The 20957-nt window shown below is 39.6% G+C and overlaps 1 protein-coding gene across 3 annotated transcripts in view; it reads left to right on the top strand.

Moving 5' to 3' along the window:
- The window catches only part of PIK3R1 (phosphoinositide-3-kinase, regulatory subunit 1 (alpha)), a 54396-nt gene that overhangs the window by 13006 nt on the left and 20433 nt on the right, over positions 1-20957 (top strand). Inside the window, exons 1-5 of one of the 3 annotated variants that reach the window (XM_010580500.1) lie at positions 4558-4628; positions 15446-15538; positions 17301-17375; positions 19694-19825; positions 20706-20907. In XM_010580500.1, coding sequence (XP_010578802.1) covers positions 4577-4628; positions 15446-15538; positions 17301-17375; positions 19694-19825; positions 20706-20907 — 554 coding nt within the window. In that variant the 5' untranslated portion in view covers positions 4558-4576. Of the gene's footprint in view, positions 1-4557; positions 4629-12912; positions 12975-15445; positions 15539-17300; positions 17376-19693; positions 19826-20705; positions 20908-20957 lie in introns of those variants that run through there. The other 2 variants (XM_010580501.1, XM_010580499.1) reach the window with 2 other exon arrangements.

Genomic DNA, 20957 nt, shown 5'->3' with positions numbered 1-20957 from the left:
TGGTCTTAAGTTGATAGCCATGCAGAAGTAAAAGCATAAAGTTCTCTCATTTCAATATGAATTTAATGTTGTGGAAAATACAGATTTTTCTGTCATGTTAAGTAAGATTTGGTCACCCGTTTGCAGCCTGTTAGAAATCTTTAATCCATGCTTATTTTCCTGACTCGGATTAAAAAAAAGCCAAAAGCAGCAGCTTGCTTTGAAGCTTTAGAACGGACTGTCAGACAATGGCATAAGTGGACTCACTGATAGGCTCTGAAAAATAGGCTCTGACACTTTGTTCTTAGTCTTGATTACCTTGATGCAAGACTACAGTATTGACTCCCAGTATATGTTAAATTTCTGGATGTAATTTGGTGATATGTAATTTGTGGCTATGGGTGGGGGGGGAACCAAAACAAAAACCAACCCAGTCTTTATACATAGTACTTTAGAACTAAACTATCCTGTAAGGTTTTGGAAGCAACAGACAAACAAGTTGAGTCTTGAGAAGTCAAGAGAAGTCTACATCTGTGGCCTCGCACTTGCTTGCTTGCTTGCTTGAGTTGGGTCCCTTCGCACCTCAGGCAGCACAGATTAGAATATTCACTTGGTCCTTTGCATTATTTATTCCTAGCTGAATGCCATTAGAATAACCTTGACTTGCTTTGTCTCCTAAGACTTCTCAGTTTGAGAGCAAGATTGAAAAGTGGAAAGCTGACTGAGGCAGTGAAACACAAGAAAAAGAGAAGCAGAAGGGCTGGCTCCCCTGAGAGACCAATAAATACGCTATTTAAAAAAAAAACAACAACCAAACAAAAAGCATTTCCCTTAAAACAAGACCTAGATTTAGATGATTGCTCATACTGATCTCTCTAAAAGAGGCTATTAGTGGCACATTTACCATGAAATATTAGAACCCTTTGGGAGGCAGCAGGCTCCTGTTTAGCAGTTCTGAGTCCTGCAAGAATTAAGTACCTGGTGGTAGCATAGCAGAGCTTAGGTGAGTTATACCAGCTGTTTGCTGCATCTACCATTTTTGAGGAGCTTTATCTAGTAAAAGCCTCAGTAAAGTTCTTTGAAGATGCCATGACTGAGCTAATTAGGATACAAGTTTTTCCAGCTTCATGCACAATTTGGAAGGGTGAAATTAGAAGGAGAGCGAGGTAGAAAGATGCTTGCTCTGCTGTAGCAGGCAGTTCATGTGAACTATGCTTAAAAACAGGGAGTCATAAGCCTGTTAGAAAAATCAGGTCAGTTTAAAATTAATGCATTCCTTTTCCTTCTGTTCTCGATAGGGAACTGTTTTTTTGGAAGGGTTCTCCATCTGAGAGTCAAGTGAGATATCCTTTCCCTTCTTGGCATGGCCCACATTTAAATAAATAAATAAATAAATAAATTCCTTTAAAAAAGGTAAAATGAAACGAGAAAGAGGTGCTCCCTTCCGGTAGGGTCAAATAAAGGTAATTATGGTTGGTTCTTTTGGCAAGTTGACTAAGGGATTCCTCTGGAGCACAATAACAAAAACAGACATGTAAGACTTCCTCTTTTTTTCTGTTTTCCCAGTAGGATAGCAGGAAAACAACCAGGATATACCTGGCCCTTTGACAGAATAGCAGCCAATTCCCAGTCCTTGCTGGCGAGTGTGGAAGAAGGCTTACTCCTTCCAGCCAGCAGCCTTTCAGCCTCACGAATGTCCACCCATTTCTTAGTGAGTCATAGCTGGAAGACATTTTCACATGTTTGATCACATCTTGTGCAAGTCAGGGTTGTATTTTTACTCCTTTATTGCATCCTATAATCAACATTCTGAAACAGCTGACTGATTGTAGCTTTAAGCTTTGTTTGTACATATGTGCAAATAGAGATACATGTATAGATAGATAGTGCCATTATATTTTCAGATATGGATGGGTTAGAACACTAGCTAACTTTTTTGGCAGGAGCAGGATGGTGGAAAAACTGTTTGGGGTGTTTTGTGTATGTGACCTGTGGAAGCTCTGTACACTTGCAGCACTTAAATATTCAACAGATTAGTATTTCTTGGCATGCTCATTTATACACTCTACTCCCCTAAGTTCAGAGGCAGTCAACTTGTGCATTGATCCTGCTCCCCATGAATTTTCTACAGGGAAGTTGGAGAATGTCCACAGCATGTTCCCCTGTGCTGGAGTAGGCCAGTGTAGGGTAGCTGCCTGGTGGCAGAGGCAAGGAAGCGAAGCAGCAGGTCAGAGTGCTTCTTGCTCACCTCTTGAGTCTTTGTAGAGAACATAAAAAGAGCTTCTGCCTCCCTGGCTTCTTCCCTGGAAGAGCAGCTTTCATTTGATCCACCTGAGTAAAAAATCACAGGGAACATGTCAGTTCTTAACCAGACGTGTATGGTTTTTTAGTTTGCACAGTTCCTCTGCAGTTTAGGCTTTCCAAGACCGCTTACAAAATATTTTTTGCAGTTATTTAAACCTCTTCTGCTCAGTCTCATTCCTTCACAAGACACTGCTTGTTTTCAAGAGGGACACGTTTTTCTTTGTTTTAGACCCCAAGAAGCTCGTTAACACTGTAGGGTTGCATGAAGGTTGCAAAAGGATTTCTGCGAGTTCAAGTGCTTAGAATTACGGTTGGGTTTTCTTAAAGAGAGGCTTTGCCTCTTGCTTTTAGTCTCTGTAAATGAATACTCGCACTGCAGACTGAAATCCTGTTCCATACCTCCTTGCCCTGACTTCAGTTAATCTTTGGCTTGCAGACAGTGATGTAAAAACATAGCCAGTTTTTCATGCTAGCTTTTCATTAGAGCCACATTTGTTGTTATTTTCAATTCTTTTTTTTACACTTCCTGTAAACAGATTTTGCACTATATGAATTTCTGCAACACAGTGTGCTAGACAGTACACAAATGAAGGTCTTTGTCCGGTTGCAGTTAGGCAGCCAGTTGAGACCCTGACTGCTTTGTAAAGGTCCGTGAAATTCATTCACCACTTTAACTGCTAAGATCTAAATTAAAGTTGCTTCAGCAGTGGAGTGTGAACAAACAGTGCTTTATGGAAGAGAGGTCTTTAAGTTCATGCATTAAGTACATGTACTTCATATTCCATGATGTCCTTTTTGTGTAGCTTCTTGATAGTGTGAAATATATTGGAATGAGAAATCAACGCTGACATTGCTATGCAGAGAAATCTTGACAGGTGTATGGTATGGGTCAAAAAACATCTTATTACATAAAAACTTAGAGTTTTCTTCTTCATTTGAAATTAAAGACGATGGTGGGATTAAACTCTCTGTAGATCCAGTTCAGGAATTTCCTAATAATGTTGTTGTTTCTGTATCTATGTCAGATCAGCCCATGGTTTAATGGCTGTAAGGATTAACCCAGTTTTACTTTCTTATCAGATTGCCTTTCAGCATTGCTGTATTTCTATTGCTACAGCTAGAGCCCTAGGCTCTTTCCTTTTTTTTTTTTTTTTTTTTTTTTAGAGGGGGGGAAAAAGGCTTGATTTGAAATACATTAAGTTCCAGAATAAAAAAGTCCTTCTGATGCTGCATTGCTGCTACCATTGTTTACTTTTTTTTTTCCTGGGTGACTGCTATACACTCATTATTTTTAACTTTCTGTGTGTTTACAAATGTTTCCCATAATTCCCAAAAGATGAAGGAGCTGTTTTGGCTTTTATCTGTCAGCAGGTTCTGTCAGTGCTTTTATGTAAATCTTCCAGATCTAAACAACTTGACTTCTCAAGCACCGTAATACACATTATCTTTTTCTTGCAATAGTGAAGAGCTTATTCTTTTCCTCTAGACTGCTTGCCTGCGGATAGTTTGAGGGGGATTTGTTGGCATTTTTCCCCCATTAGTTTCTCCACAGCAAAAAGGCAGCAAAACAAAGTATTCTTTCAGAGCAAAACAACATACTCATACTGTGTATTATGATTATTGAATAAAAAGAGAATGTTTTAAAATATGCTTCTCAGAGTTATTATCACAAACCAGGAATGGCCTTGCATAAGAAACAACTTCATAGTATCAAAAAAAGGAAACAGCAGTAAGGAACAGGGATATTTTACAGGTGGGTCAAGTCATTCTGGAGAGAGTTGCAGCATCCCCAGTATGTCGCAGTGAACATCCATCGAGCAGTCCTATCTCGGTTACAAAGAGCAGACACTACTGAAGCACCATTACTAACCATCACCATGATTATGTGGACAGGGAATTGAGGTTAGTAATGTTGGTAGGTTAGTGCCAAACTATTCAGAAGAAAATACATGTCACTGCTTTCTAGGTAAAAACAGTTACAGCACGGGAGCTCACTATCTGTGAAGTTTTACCTGATGGAGGTCATTGAAATCATCTCACCACTGGCTTACCAGAACCAAAATTTTCAAGTGCCTCTTGAGATGGACCTCAGTATTCCTTGCCTTAAAAGATAGGCAGCTGTCTCTCTCTTATGTGACAAAGGTTTCCAGGAACAACCAAGTATGTATTTCTTTCACACTTGCTAGGAAGAACTCGAGAACAAGTTGTAGAGCAAAGTACTCTTGCATGGGAAGCCAAGTTGAGATGAGATGATAGAAAATTCAGGTTTGAAGAGGAAAGTAAACAGGAGAACATGAGTCTACTGGATGACCATGTGTCCTTGTACAATCTGGATAATGCTTCAGGTAATAAATACATCAGCTCTTCAGCTGGGTTCTGTCCCTTGAGAGCGCTATGCTCCGTGTGCTGAAATGGGCAGGGTAATTTTATTGGAAAAATGCTATGTCATTATGTTGAAAAAGATGAAAGCAAGAACTGAAATTGCACATGCAGCCTTAGCTCTTTAAGTTTTGAGTGCTTGACCTTGTGGTCTTGATGCCCTTTCAATGTAGTTTTATGTGTCTGTGTAGTATAGCAGGCATGAGATAGAGGGAGCTTTGCTGCTAATTCCTTGTAGAGTGACTGTAGTCAAACACATGTAAATGTATTAACTTACATATGGTCTCTTTAAAATAAATAATGCTTTTACTAGAGTTTCACTGTTGCTTTTTTTTTTTTTAAAAGTCTAGAGTGCAGAAGTTAATAGAATATCATGGCTTTAATACCCTTGGGAAAGATGAGGTAGAGTTTGTGGGAAGACAGCTGGCATGAATTCTAAGAGATGGCTTAGTTAATCTTAAGACCAGTAAGTGAGATTTTGTATGTAGAGAACTATCACAAGTTTGTTCTGATTCTGATAAGGCCTTCTAGGTGCTACTGTCTGGATGTTTAATGACAACAATGACCCTGCAGGGGTTGCACTGAGTTACACTGGGAACCTGATAAGTAGATCACAAGACACAGCTACCAGTGGAATGTGCTGCTTATCCTCTACCTGTGCTATCTACACGGTGCTTGAATATTCAGTGTCACGTATTTTCCTTTTTGATATCATGTATGGTTTCATGTCAAACCACTGCCAGAAGCTGGAATAGTAAGCTTTTCATTGCCAGTTAGTATCTCTGAGGAGAATTGGGTAGAATTACTTAAATTCTTGCAGAGCCCTGGAGCAGCAGTCCTGAAGGAGGAGAAGGAAATACAACAACCCTTACTTGATGAAAAAGGCAATGTTTCGCACTTCACCTGGTCCAGCTTCTTGGTTGACCTTGTCCTGTCCCTCCCTTACTGTCACCTCTATAATCATCTCCTTGCTTGTGGCGATGCAGTAACTTGGTAACCACGCCATATTTTACCTCTCATCTGCTGATATCTCTGACTGCAAACTTCTGACAGGGAACCTGCAGACATCAACAAGACATGAAAAATAGGTGTTGGCTTATTAAAATACTCTCTTTCTCTGTCCTCAGAATCATGCTCTGAGGACCATCCTGGCTCGTTCTATTTAGGGACATTAACCTGCTCTTGCATTTAAAGTGATGCTCTTAGGGACTGTGAGAACACTGCTACCCACTGTGCTCCTGCATGTCACACAGGGCTTGGGGTGATCCCTGAGAGTGAGGGGTAAGAGGGAAATACACATCAGTCTGCCACCCCTAAGAAAAGTGTGGGAAGCCTCTAGCCATGCCCTGTGCTCCAGACTGTGGGAATGAGGTGAGATGCTCCTCTCCTGGAGACCGGCAGTATCGAAGCCCCAGGGCCAGCCTATTTGGGGTTCAGCTCCAGCAGTGTCTGTCCTGGGTCCCCTTTGTGCTCCTCAGCTTATTGAGTGCCCTCCTCTACTTAGAAGCAAAAAGGCATCTTTTACTACATCCTTGCTTATTTCTTATTTTATTGTTTCTGCTTATGTCATAGCTCTTTGAAAGAACAGTTGAATAAGCAGGTGGTTTTCCCATCTCTTCCTTGGGTTTGGGGGGGGTGTCTTTTGCAAAACAGTTTATGTGTTTTCTGTGGCATTATGACACAGCCTACTGCGTGCCAGAATGTTGCACTTAGTCAATATTTTTTTTATAAGCCTCGCAGTTTTTCTTCAGAACAGGGCTGCTCATTTCTCTAATTATGTTAATACTAATTGTAAATAATTGCAGCCATTTCAAATCCTAAAATCACTTCTAGTTTGAAAAGGAGTATTGCAAAAGCTCACCCACAGAGGGAAGCAGAATTCTGTCTTTACAACAGTCTTAACTACAGGCTGCTTTTAAAAAATTATCTGTGCTTCAGTTGAAGCCAACAAAGAACATCTGTTATCTTATTTATAGCTCCTATTTCTAAGAAGTATATTCTGTAGCAGATCAGAAAAGTGCCTGACAGCTCATAATTCATAAAGTTACTGAGGTTTAATCTGATAGAGTATTATGTACAGAATTCCTTCCTGGTATAGACAGTATCACTTCCCTTTCAACAGATGATAGAAATAGGGCTTTATGAAACATTAAATTAATGTGTGTGAAAGATGATTAGCAGCCACTGTTAAAAGTATTAAACTATATATAAAGGAATATAGTACCCTACACTATGTTGCTGGGTGGTTTTATTTTTCTGCTTATTTGTGTAGCTAAACTTTCCTCAAGCCAGACACTGTCTTCTTTTCTTTCTTTCTCTCCACACTTTCATTTTGTTTTGTCTTAGAGGAATTCTTTGTTAATTAAGGCAGCAGCTCTGTGACAGGCATTCATTTTTGGGTCAGAGAAGGGTAAAGAGACTCCAGATTTCTTTTGGGAGAATTGGTACTTTATAAAGTATGACTTTCTGTATTGAATCAAAGCTTTGTTCTGTCTAGTTCTGCCATCTATTGTTTATAGATTATTTTCTTGTGCTAATCTGTATTCACCTGGGCTTGTTTCCCCTCTGTTCCTATAGTTGCCTCTTATTCTCCTTAGCCCTGAGAGTGCAGCTGGTGCAACTTTATGAATGGGGATGAAGAGGGGAATTAGTTCTCCTGGCCCCCCAAACTTCCTGCATAATCACCATGCACGTGATATTTTATCAATCAGACATTGCTTGCGTATATGTGCTGATAATCCTGGAAAGGGTCTTGGCAAAGTATGATTTACAGCACTGGTTAATAGAGGTAACTATGTCTTTTTTGACATATTGTGTGTAGCCCAGATAAAAGGAAGTAACGTTCAGTTTTTATTCCGACCCTCCTAGGTTCAGTGGGTTGGACTATAAGTGGCCCAATCATAATATACATCTATTCATCCTGGAAAAAATGACTGCCTGGTCTTATTTTGTTAAGTGCCACATATATTATAACAAGTTGTATACATTTTTCTACAAAAGTCAGTTCGAAATGCCCTTTTTCAAGCTTACAGGTGATGTTGTCAGTACCTACCTCACACAGAGAGTTATGGAGATGCTGGCTTTGTATTTTGGGCAGTACACTGGGACTGACTGGAGTTCAGAAGGTCACGCTGGTGATAACTCCTGCAGCCATCATCCTTTGGAATAAGCCCCCTAGAAAAGTTCTTGTCACTCTGTATTACTGATGTAGGATCACAGTGGAAGTATGGATGCTTTAAAAAGCTATTTGAAGTCCAGAAGCATATTAACAAGAGTACTGTTTATCCATGAGGGTTAAATGTTGTCACTGAGATGCCCTAGAAGGGTGTTCTGCTTTATTCAGGTGTTTCTCCATTGAAGACGAAGGAAAAAGAGGAGTGACAGCTGATGTGATAAACCATTTTTTCAGTACAGATCGGTATTTCCTTCTGTGGCTAAAATCTTCAGCGTACCGTTACCAGAGAGTATCTGAATGAAGTTGTCACTTTGTCTGCTAGTTCATACCCAATGCCTACTGACTGATGGAAGAAGTAGACTGTGCTGGCCACATAGTATTGAAGGATTTTGGAATTGGCAGTATTTCCATCCGGCTTCCTGGTTGTACTCCAGTCACGTAACGTCACCAGGAGGCATCATTTCCCTATGCCTTTTCATAGCACTGGGATCATTCATATCTCAGTAAATCTTGACTCGCAGACATTTTTCTGCCTCCATAAAAATGGGCCTCTTGTGAACCTGAAGGCTGACAGTGCTGGTGGGCCAGACCGTTCCTTTTTCTAGTGCCGGGATAGTCTTTACTTCTCTTCATTTCTCCCGGATCTAGTCTCCTCCGGCTGCCAAGGCTTCTGTGGTATTCTGAGTCCTCAGTCTCCCTGACTGATGACATCTGATAAAAATAAAAGACAAGTAATAGTAGACAGACTTATTAAGCCGCTTGTAATGCTGTGTCAAATTCACTGAAGCTTAAATCTCTTTCATATTTTTCCATGAATAGTGTTGTCTTTTAAAATCTTTCTAATGAAACCAGTACTGGAGAAGGTGATTGAGCCCTGAACAGCTCTTCCTCCTGCCATTTTCAGTGAAGCTTTCAGCATCCAGGAGAATTTAACTATAGCCAAACTAAATCCTCTCAGGTCAGTAGGACCTAGGAAGAGGTATTTTTCTCTTTGAGCAGTTGCAGCTGAATTTACTATCTATTGCAGTCCTTGATTTATCTGAGACACACACAGTGACATCACCTTCTTTGTCTTCGCTCTCACCTTCTTGCCTTTCATTCTTGCCCAGTGAAAACATTTTGCTAATAGCAGTTGGGCATTTCTGAACACTCTATTTGTCTGTTCTTTTGGTAAATGCCATTAGGCTCTCTGAAATTACAAATGCCAAGGCAAGGTTGTGGTCCTCAAATCCCAGAGTGAATTTCTGTCTGGTATTTATTTGTAATACCAGACTCATCTTTTTCTGACTTGGTCTGGCATTGAACCCAAAGCACAAATCTCGATGGAAACTCTTGATAGGGCTTAGGATTTGGGGTTTTCCTTACCTTTCACACTGTTGCACTGCAAGTTTCTGCAGGAATTTGCTGCTTCTTAAGACTATAAAGAAACATTTAAAGGACCATGAAATGCCCTCTCACTAAAAGTTGGGAGTTTTGTGTCAGTAAGAGTCATTTCACTCTCTTATGGGTTGTGAGGCTTGTATGGCCTTTCTTCCCCAGCTGATGAAAGCAGGTACTGGGGGGGCCGCGACAGCTGAGGCTCTGCGTCTGGACCGGCTGCCACCACAGGGCCGTGAGTGAGAAGCATCGAGCCAGGCCATCACCCGTGCGGAGGCACTTCCTGGTGCTTTCCAGTGTTAACGGGATCTGAACTCATGTTTCCACAGGCATGGCTTTGCTGTGTTCTCAGCGCAGTCTTCTGAAGCACTGCTGTCTCTGGTCTGGGCATCCCTAGCAGTCAGCGCACAGGAGTACAGAGGACTGCCTCAGTTCATACCACTGCCTTAAAGGCTGTGCAGGAATGCCAAACTGCTCTCATTTCCAATGCATCTTCACTTGAATTTGACATTGTATACTGACAAGTGATTGAATTCAGCCATTACAGATCCTTATTGAAATTCAGATTCTGTTTCAAGCAAGATGGGTTGTAATAGTGGAACATTTTTTTAATTCCACTTCCCATACCTAGTAGAGTACCTAACTTCTGAAATAACAGCATTTCAATAAAGAAAGCGAGCTCCCACGTTTCCCAGAATTTTCAACAGCAAGCATGGGTGTTGAACTTTGTGGAAAACCCTCCATTGTCCACAACTTGTTATGCATTATGCCACTGATGGTGCCACTGGCAAAAGTATTTTAGGTGCTCAATCAGCCATTGTTTCTTTATAGTTTGCTGGCTGGTCTTGTTGGAGAGATTATCGCAACTTGCTTGACAATGACCCTTACCTTTGCATTTCTTCGGCATTAATTAATATGCTTATGTTTATTATAGTTAATTTCAGTCCTGGTCACACCGTTCACGTTTGGACATCTTGTATGACTTTCAGACAAGGATACGGGTAAATCTGTATAATTCACTACGTTAGTAGATACTATTGGATTCATAAAGTGTGTATCTGCATGTACATAAGCCAGTTATGATCATGAGACCCGAGTTCTCAAATATTAGACTTTTATATAGAGCTGTGTTGTCATCAAATGCAGTTTGTATGCACAAATGTAAATGCCATTTCTGAAAAAAGAAGAACATGCATGGAGTAATCTTGACTGAGAGCTAAATCAAGTAATGTTAGTTCCTGTAAAATATTTAGAAGTTAAACTCCTTCCCATAGTGTGTATTGTTACATTTTAAGTTATGTTCTTTTTTTTTTATATTCATTTCCATTCTTGTAGCAGTAATGAAAGATTTGACTCAGAAGCCTCTAAAGCCAAATTCCGGCTTTAAATTTCCACTTGTCGTTGCCAGGTACTAACTCTAAAGTATCTCTTTTTACTGAGAACCCTTCCAAAAGGTGCAGCTGTGTGCTGGTTTCATCTTGCACTTTGTAGCTATGTTGGCAACTCTTGAACCTAAGGTATGCTCTCATCTCCCACGCGTTGCCATTGCCTTAGAGCTGTTCAGGCCTGTCTGTATCAGGGAAAGGGAAGAGTTTGCAGATTGGAACAAACCCTGGCTTGTGGTTCATCTCATTGGTTCTCACTGTGCAAGGTAAAAATAGAGCTAGTGGAAAATCCAGCTTTTATCATGTGTCATCAGAAGCTTCCTTAGTATCTGGAGACACACTGCCAGACTTGTGACTAGAAAGAAGACACGAAAACTGTATGACAGCTTTTCAGAACCTTAATATTTTGGAGACAGCAGAATTTTTAAAAATTAGAGGAATTTGGGGGGAAAATGATTGCTTTAAGTGAAAGACTGATACTGGATTGTACCAAAGGGATCTACAAAGTTGCTCAAATTATTAAGAGTGGATTTGGTTCTCCAAACCTCTGTGCTGTGCTACAGCATGCTTCAAAGCAAAAGATACTTTTGAAATCAGGTACTAAATGCAGGTTACATGTGAGCTTTTGTTCACTTCTCTCTTACTAAAACTGACCTATCTGAAAAGTTTTCCTTTCCCTCTGTAGATCTTAGTATGCATGCTGAGTTTTCTTCTGGAACATCTGATCTAGAATCAGGACTTCTTTAAGGATAACTTGTATTCTAGCTCTGGGAGTCAGACTGTTTTTTTACAAAATGAGGTGTAGTTTTCTTCAGCTTTGCCTCTGCCATTTCTTCTCAGCATTTTGAAATTGAAGAGCACTGTTCCTAAATTGGGCTGTCTTCTGTGTAAATGTTAAAAACTGGCTTTGGTTCTATAAGTACTGTTAAGTTTTTTTTTCTGACAGGTGTGTGTTTCATGAGGCGTTTCACCTGTAAATGAACATAATTTTCTATTTTGTGCAAAAGTTGGGAAGTTTAAAGTACAACGCAGTATGATGCTATGAGTTTATTATATTGGAGATGGTGGAATGAGGAGGAAATCCTAGAACAGGTGGGAGGTTAAGTGATTTTAATTTGTTAACACCATCTCCTACATGCTGATGAAGTGAATGTTTTTTTCAATGTTGCTGAGCACTATAACTGTGTGACTTAGATGTGGTCTTCTGTCGTTGCTGCATTGAAGGTGACTGCAGGTTTTGTACCTGCCATTGTGTGTATGTGTGTCGTGTCTTTTTGCTGTAGAGCTTTTACTCACCAGTGTGTGCCTAGTATTAGAGGTGAATATCCTGAGTTTTCAGTCAAATACACGAGTATTTTACAGTTTATGTATTTATGGAATAGATTGTAATTATTTTAAAGGCTCTCTTCATATCTAAAAGTTCAGCAATGTCTTTGGTAGATAGATATTTCCAGTTTTGGAGGAAAGGAATGGGATATAAGAAGGAAGAGACATCAGAAATCCTCTGAACTCCTATAATTTTAATATTTTTTCAAATTGCATATTTTAAGGTAGCAGAGGACCGTTGGAAATCTTTCATTTTAACCAGTGTGACATTTGCTTTACATACATATGTTCTGTAGACATATTACAGATTTTGCATAAATGTAAAGGTAAATGCATAGCTTCCAAAAGCCTTTCACTTTCACTAGGAATATTACTGATCCAGGAATACTGTACAACAGAGTGATTCAGTAACAGAGTATGATACTAGTTTATAAGCTAATCCTGCTTAAAGTGTAGATGAAAAGCATGGAGCATCAGGTAGGTTGCAGGAAGAGGCAGTCTGTGTTTAGGTAATCTGAGTAAGGTCTACATCCACCCCATTCCTTATGTCCCATGGAGACAAACTGTTTTCTGTAGTGTCTTTCTTCACCCTGCAAGGGCTTCTCCCTATGAACTGAAGCCTTCCCCTGACATTTAGTTCTCCTTTTTGCTTTGCTTGAACTCCATCCATCATGTAGAAAATCTAAATCTAGTGGGAAGTGGAATCATTTTTCTAAATACACCTTGTTTATAGATATTTGGAGTGTATCCCTTGTCATCATTTCAAGGCACAGTTTAGTTAATGCAAGAAAGCATAGTTCTCTCTGCTGCTCAGTAGCCTGGATGGACCATCCCTGAACTGCCGAACTGTCACCTGAAATGTTTCAAATGTCTGTCAGGTTTGACTTCCGTCCTCTGTCTCTATTTCTCCTTCTTCGTCTCCTTTCTTTCCTCAGCTTCAATTTAGACTGGTGACTGTTGCTGCATGCTGCCTCCAGCTGGAATTATGAGATGAGCATCTTTGTTCAGAGGTGATGCAATTTCATTGCTGTTATGCATGAGGAAGAAAGGTACTTAATGTAACTAGCTACCTAAGGGAGCAAAAAGTTACTTTCATAAGTAAAAATATGTAAACGCTGTTCATAAAACCTGTTCTTCCTCTGCTGCCATGTAAGGGATACATTCTATGCCCTTAGCATTCTGTGAGTCTACGAGTATCTCAGAATTTGAGTATTTTCATAGCATACCCTTTGATATGAGACTGATCTGATCTTTCATTTATTCTTTCAATAGATTTGCCCTCATCATAAGATACATTCACAGTTTGGGGTCAAAAGGAACTATTTGATCTGCATATTACAAATTAAATGGTCTGTATTTCAGCATGCCTCAGCAGAGGCTGTTTGGAGTGCAGCATCTTCCATTTGAGCCCAAATTGTGTTTGATAAAGCAGATACAATGTTAAGCTAAAAGAGGTGTTCCAGATGGAACCTGAAAATGGTTTGAAGATGTAAAGAAATGAAAAGTCCATTCCTTCCCTGAGCAGCTTGTTCTGCATCTGCTACTTGGAGATCTGCTGGTCAGCTACACCTATATAACATATGCTTTCTTAGAGTTTAGCTTTTAATCACAGTGTTACACTAAGTTAACTACTTGACAAAACTTTAGAGGTTATTACGTCTACTTACTTGCATTTTTCAGCTAACTAAGCTAACTGCCACCAGGGAAGTAGTGTGGTTTTTAACAGAACCTATCCTCTAAAAAGCTATGCAGACAATCCTTAGTTACAGTGCTGTCTTTTATTGCTTTATCATAGTAGTCTAGTATCAGGCTTTCCTTTATTTGCCCAGGACTGATAATGTAACTAGCATGTAGTCATCTTACTTGTCTTTTCAGAGTGCAGATTGGGCATTAGAATTCTTTTGATCCCCAGGAATTGCTCTGATTTTCCACAAGTCATTAAAAAGTAACATCAGCAGGCCAGAGATCTGCTTAGGCAACCCTTTTGGGACTCCTGAATTATCATTTTCTAGGCCTCCTAAGTTAAACTGTTATGACTAGCAGATGTTTTTCTAATGTCCTTCTCAGTTATGAATGGACTGGAAAGTATTCCATCATTATTGTACCATCACTTTGCTTCTTTTTGCAAAGGACATGTCTCAGTGTCCCAGTATGCTCCACTTCCATTACTAGTTCATAAATAATTATTATTTATTGTCTTTCATTTCTCTCCTCAGTTTTTGCACTTCCAAACTTTTTCTGTACCTTCCTTGCTGTCCTACCACTTTTAAATTGTTTGTATTTTTAGATAGTTACATTATTGTTGCTTCCAAAATAGGGTGAATTCTCAGCCAAAATTGTCTGCTTTCTCTTTCACAGTTGTGGTATATTTAATTTTTTTGCTACCTCAATGTTTTTCATTAAAAACTCTATTCATATTTTGCTGTTGTGGGTTTTTTATTTTCTCTTCTTCTACTTAGTTATCCTCATGATTTTGTTCATTTTTAGTCTTCTAGAAACACAGTGTGTGCATGTGCATGCCTGCATGTATACATACGCATGCAGGCACATATGTGCATGTGTGTTTAAGAATTGCTCTCTTTTTGTCCGTGGTGAGTTTAACTGGGTAGAGATCACCATTGCTTAGGCAACTGGCAACTTTTACTTCAGTGATTAAACTTTGTTTGTCAATCATAATCCATCAAACTGTGCCAGATGTTTCTAGCAGTAGTTTAATAATATCTTTATGTAAATGTTCTTGCTTTCCCAGAGTTAAACAGGACCACTCTAAAACTTTTGATTTGCTCTTTTGGCAAAAATAGTGCGTTTAGAGATAGATCATCCCTCACATCACAGAGCCAGAACATTCCTTTATACTGTATGTTCTCCCTGTGAAGAAACTGGATTGAGTGAAAACTGACTTTGTGTAAAATCTATATGCAGGTTGGTTTGAATCTGCAAAATGTCACTTTCTGATTATACTGCTGTTTATTCTTAACCAGTCATTGTAGAAAAGAAAATTCTTGCTTCAAGAAAACTGTAATGTTAATAGTATTATGCTTGAAAATTGAAAGCAAACAGAAGTTTTTGAACTTTTGTATGAGTGTGAAATACTTGTTTCTACTGCTATTTCAGGCCTTTGTAAGTCTGTTTTACCCAGGGGATCAGCAACTTCCAGATGGTGATGTGTTTAGCTCCCTCATCTGGTGTATACTGAATGTAAATATTTCAGACCAAAAGATTTTTTTCTTTTCTTCCTTGCATTGTATTTCTGCCCATCCACAGACTGCAACCTTTTATTGTGTTTTCTTTTCTTAGGCAATATGGCGAGTGATTCTAGGGCTGACTGAGGTCCCTAAAAGAAAATGCAATTGTCATCATTTTTATTCAGCTTTCTGATTACTTGTGGAGTGTTCTTGTTTAGGCTTGACAAGTGGGATGTTTGTTCCATACTTAAAAATTAACTGGTTGCATTATGTGTCATGACTTTCATAAACATTCACCTGTAGTTTGGCTTATTTTTCTTCTTTTTCTTTTGCAGCTTTTTCACTTCCAGATCTTACGGAACAGTTTGCACCTCCTGATGTTGCTCCACCAATTCTTATCAAGATAGTGGAGACAATTGAAAAGAAAGGTAGGCTGAAGAATGATCTGCCAAGGTTTTTTGTTTCTTACGTGAGCCAAGACTGCAGAATCAGATCCAGAGCTGGCATCTCCCCATTCTAGAGCTGCTAATGCATCACATTACTTAACAGATTTGAAATAATCTCATTTAAGGTTTGTTGCATTTGTTTCTGCTCAGTAGAGCCCATTTGGACTGTAGGAGCAAAACCAAAACTTACTTCAAATGACATTTAATAACTCAACTAATACAGGTATTACTGAAAGGTAAGGGAGAAAGGTTTAGTATTGTTTTGTTTTTTCTAACTGATAAGCCCCTTAAGTTGGTTATGGAAGTGCCATTGTAACATTGAATTGGATACACAGCCAAACAAGTAATGTTTTGCCCCAAAGCGGGGAAAAAAAATATGAAAAAGTTGTAAAAGAACTGTTTTTATGCTTCAGGAGCCAATTCTTTATTGCTGCTGTATGGGACAGGGACATGACAAAAGTTCACTGGCTGAGCCAGCCAGTGTTATTTTTATGGTTTTTTGCTCTCCTGCTTTCCTGTGCTGATGTCTTTCCATCTTTCTGAGGCTTTCCCCTTTCTTCTACTAGGGCCTCTTTCTTCTACCAGGGCGTCTTTTGCCCTATTTCTCTCTTCCTGGCTCCTCCTCTGATGTCACCTTCATAGTCCTGGTGAGGTAAGGAGCAGCTCAGTGGGTCCTGCTCATTCAGTGGCCTTACAGCTGGGGAGCGAAAGGAAAAGTGGTATTCTGATCAGACTCAGGCTGCTGTCCTTGGGGACGTAGGTTCTCACATACTGCTCTGACACTTTAAGAGAGCATAAGCCTTTCCTGAATGAGTGGAAGCTTACTAATATCGATGAGAAGGGCCAGTATTTAGCAACAGTTTGCATAAGCAACTGCTGCTTCCAGGAAACACTGCTGATACTATTAAATCGTTGGTGCTTTGCATCCGTGGGTGTGGTCTCTTTCCTTGTGTCTTCTCTATTTGCACTAAAGTAGGGAAGCTGTAAACAGTATCTTTCACATGAAAACACTGTATTGGTGTCTGTTATTGAGGTGGATTATCAGACATGTTATGTGACATATACAGACATTTTGTCTCACACCAGTGATGTGACACTCGCCCTACATACACTCTGAGGTTATGGGCTCTGTGGATAGTCAAAGGTCACCAGAGGGTTACTTGTCCCATAGAAGGGGCTCTCTGTCTCTGTTGACTGCATAGGGTGCCAAAGGTTAGGCACGCTTGTAACTTAGAAGGCTCAGTTAAATCTTTAAAGCTAATTAGGATGTGTCAGAACTTTTGTCATGTCCCTGTCCCATTCCTGTGGGGTGGCCTGACTCAGATTGCTGACTTCTTATCCACCTGAAAGACCTGGTGTTTCCAGCTGGCATGTGGAGTGTAAAGGAAGATCTGGCTCCCATGTTGCTCCTGCAAGCTGTTTTCTTCCCTGGGGTATGTGAATCTGTCTCCTAGTCCTGGGCCTTCTACAGTCAGCCCATGGAGAGCTGTACAGAATACGTGGAACTGCTGGCGTGTCTGATCTTCCTTGGCCAGCTCTTTCTGCAGACACAGCAGTTTGCATGTACAAAGAGGTGTTTTACAGCCTTAAAAAGCAATCACACTCTGTAGTCTGGTAGGTGGGTGGTGGTGGGAGAATGTTGCTAATTTATACTGTAAGTACTTACTTGAAGAAAACAGAAGTATGTTGTGTCATGGCAACCGTCACTGGAATATTAATGTATCCCATCAATTTTGGTTTGAAGGTCTGGAGTGCTCAACTTTGTATGGAACACAAGGCTCAAGCAGCTCAGCAGAATTAAGACAAATTCTTGAATGTGGTAAGTACAGTTCTCTTCCTTAAAGCACTAGACAGATTTTGTGGTCAGACTGCTCCTCCTTTCTTTGCTCCCTTACTCCTTTTATATATATGTGCTGGTTCTGAATAATATTAAAAAGACAAATGTAAGTAAAAAAGGTTTCTAACTTTTACACTTAATATGAAATGTATTTTTCACTTTTACAGGTTGTCTTTTTTTCATGGCTTCACTGTATGGTTTTTTCCAAGAATAATTATTTTAATCATTTTTTGGTCACTTGCTTGTTCAGGGACTGACAGTCTAGCTGTACAGAGAAAAACAAGGTGTTATGTTCAGATGCAAGATAAAGATATGCTATTCCTGTAAGGCTGCAGGTTATTTTGTAAACAAATGGCCATGTATTTACATACCGGTGTGTGTGTGCATTTTCTTGGTCCAGTAGGTGGGAAGGCAATAGCTGCACATTCCCTGCCTGCTACAGAGATGATTCTGGAAGGGAAGGAGAGAATTGAATTAATGTTGCTGCAGCAGATTGGGTTCTCAGGTTTTGGACAGTAAAATGCAGCTACACCACTAACACCACATATCCGTTCAAGTTTCCTGAAATATATTTCCTTCTCTTTTTGGTACTCTTCATTTCTGCTTCAGGCGAGAATATACTGGCATGGCAACACTCAAGTGCAGTTTGAGAGATCAGGAGCTATTGTAGGAGTGCTTGACCACGCTTCTGCAAGCTGGGGTGCAATGTGGGGTGTGAGCTTCCACTTGCATAAAACAGCACGAAAATACAAAGGCTAGAAAATGAAACTAGGTACATGCTGTGTTGCCAAAAGGACAAAGGAAGCAAACTCAAGCTGTTGTCTTCATTTTTAGTAATTGCAAATATTAACAAAATGAACAAGAGCTGATAGTATGAGTTGTCTGTTCCTTCAAATCAAAAGAGCAGCCTGTCTTCTGCTGATTGTGGTGGGAGTGAAGAAGTATGAGTGCAAGCAGAGAAAGGAGATATGCATGTGGTGCAAGCAGCCTTAAGTCATATTTTTGGTATTGTAATTAGATTTTTCAGTCCAGATAAATCCAGATTTTCTGTGGCACCAATATGAATATATTACCTAATTTGTCTGAATCCTTTTTTAAGTCTCTAAACTGAGGTTTACTTTTATGAAAGGTTCATCTATCTCCTGAGATCAAGAACTTGTAGTTTATCTGTATTCTTATTTAAAATGTAATTAAAGAATTAAAGAAAACAGGACTTTACCCTTTAGTAACAGTGTATCTTTCGGAGTTCTCTTTAAGACAGGATCAGAATCCTCCAGGACAGAGCTGGTGCAGTGGGTGTCCAGATGCATGGATGCAGACAGCTCTCATCCCCTCCACCTACTCTCTTTGAATTAGCAGAGTGCTAATTCAGAGAGCAAAGTTGGCTTTGGTCTCAAAGTTGCAAAATGCGTTAGTGTGCTGTTCTGCTTATGGTTAAAATGCTCTCCGTATTAATTGGGTAACTGCCTGTTAGCTTCAACATGGTGCTATCTAGCTCCAAAATCAAAGCTAACTTGCATCTGACCAGCGCAGCAGAGGGAAGAGTTCAGGTCCATTTATGACATTACACCCAAAGAGTTGCAGAGTACCACAAGCTTATTCCTACTCATGTATTCGTTATAATAATTTGGGATATACTTCAGAGAACAGGTCAACACTGAAAGAACCAGGATTTAACTTGGCTTATGAAATAGAAAACATCCTGTGAGCAACAAAACTAATGAAAACTATTTCTTATGAATTTGTGGTTGGATTCTCTGACACATAACTGCTTTTGTAGAATTCATACCCACACTGCAAGTTTTTTATCATCTGAGCCATTCATAATGCATAATTTTCTCGTCCATATCCTTTAGTGTCTGATAAGAATTGAGCTCATACTGCAAGCTCTCCTTTGGGGAAAACAAACCCTTGATTAATACCTACTTCTTACACAAAATATTTACAGGTAAAACAGAGACCTGTTAAAAATATTCTGATGTTCCATAACATTGCCAACATGCAGCAAGTCACCACCATTATTCTGAATTCAGCCCTGCACTGTATATGGCGGAAAGCCACACACAGGTGTGGAAGCCATTTGGTTCATCAGATGCCAGAGGCCTGTCCATAGCGCTGAGCACTGTATGTTCTACATCTCAAAGATGTTTCTTGGTGTCTTACATTCTTTCTTACAAGTTGTTCCCCGTAAACCCCGATAGAAGTTGACAGTTCTGGCTTGGTGTAAAGCCCTAATATCATGAGCCTGTATATTTTTCCTGTTTCTAATGTCTGAAAAGTACATTGCTCTTTCCCTTTAGATGCCTCTTCATTGGATTTAGAGACATACGATGTGCCCACCTTATCAGATGCTCTCAAGAGGTATATCCTGGACCTGCCAAATCCCGTCATTCCAGCAACTGTTTACAGTGACATCATTTCTGTATCTCAAGGTATGATTATCACATTATTTGAAATGTCAGACAAAAAAGCTTTTACTACGTTTCTGAATATCCGGTGATCCAGCTGTCACCCACAGAACAGGGAAGATGCTGCACAACCTGGCAGCATCTCAGAAAACATAATACCTTCACCACTTTTAATGAAAGCTGTTTCATCTCAGATCTAGACATGCATTATTTAGTTACCTATTTAGGTAAACATAATGGAAAATATAAGGGATAACAGTTCTCTTCATTTTAGTAAGTAGAATGACTATAGAAAAACTGGGGGGGGGGGATCAAGGTCTTATCTGTATGCAGAAAGCTAATTTTTAACTTTTTATCAGTGCTGACAAAGTAAATGTATTAGAGGTCATGGTGTTCTGCAGTACATTGGGAGTTGCAGATTATGAAGTGAGAAATACATGAATGTAAGATTCATCATCTACAGTGGTCATTTCAAACAAGTACAGCTTACAGGCTTTCAGCACATGGGCCAAGTATTCTGTTGTATATCTCAGGACAGGATATTGTTACTGGTAACCTTCAAAGTTAGAACAGCACCTGTGAGACTTATCTAGTGCATCTCAGAATTACCCAATCATGTGTGACGCTAAACACAAGACAGACTTCTACCAGTACACTCTGAACACATTGTGGTTTTTACCAAAATGCATATCTGTTTCCATTTGACTTTTAAACACTTGTTTTTTACTCTTCCCTGAGCATTTCACTTTTGTCAAAAGAAGAAAGAAGTCTTATAGCACTAATGAAGGACAGAATTTTTTTTTTCTGTAAAATTGATGCTTCCAAAGGAGTTATATACAATTTCATTTTACCTGTTGAATGTTCCTGTGCTCATATCAAAAGCCTTTTACGTGTTTGCTTGCAGAAGTGCAGAGCTCAGAGGAATATGGTCAGTTGCTGAAGAAACTCATCAGGTCTCCAAATATACCTCCCCAGTATTGGCTCACACTCCAGTATTTGCTCAAACATTTCCTCAGAGTTTGTAAAGCCTCCAGCAAAAATCTCCTGAATGCAAGGTCTCTGGCTGAAATTTTCAGCCCTCTGCTTTTCAAATTCCAGATAGCAAGGTATGTGGGTCATCTTTATTATATTTTGGACTCTAAATATGGGTTAGTTA

Source organism: Haliaeetus leucocephalus, unplaced genomic scaffold (genome assembly GCF_000737465.1).
Source record: "Haliaeetus leucocephalus isolate CR32 unplaced genomic scaffold, Haliaeetus_leucocephalus-4.0 Scaffold722, whole genome shotgun sequence".
NCBI lineage: Eukaryota > Metazoa > Chordata > Aves > Accipitriformes > Accipitridae > Haliaeetus > Haliaeetus leucocephalus.
The sequence above is the reverse complement of the archived record's forward strand: the minus strand, read 5'-3'. Positions and strand labels throughout refer to the sequence as shown.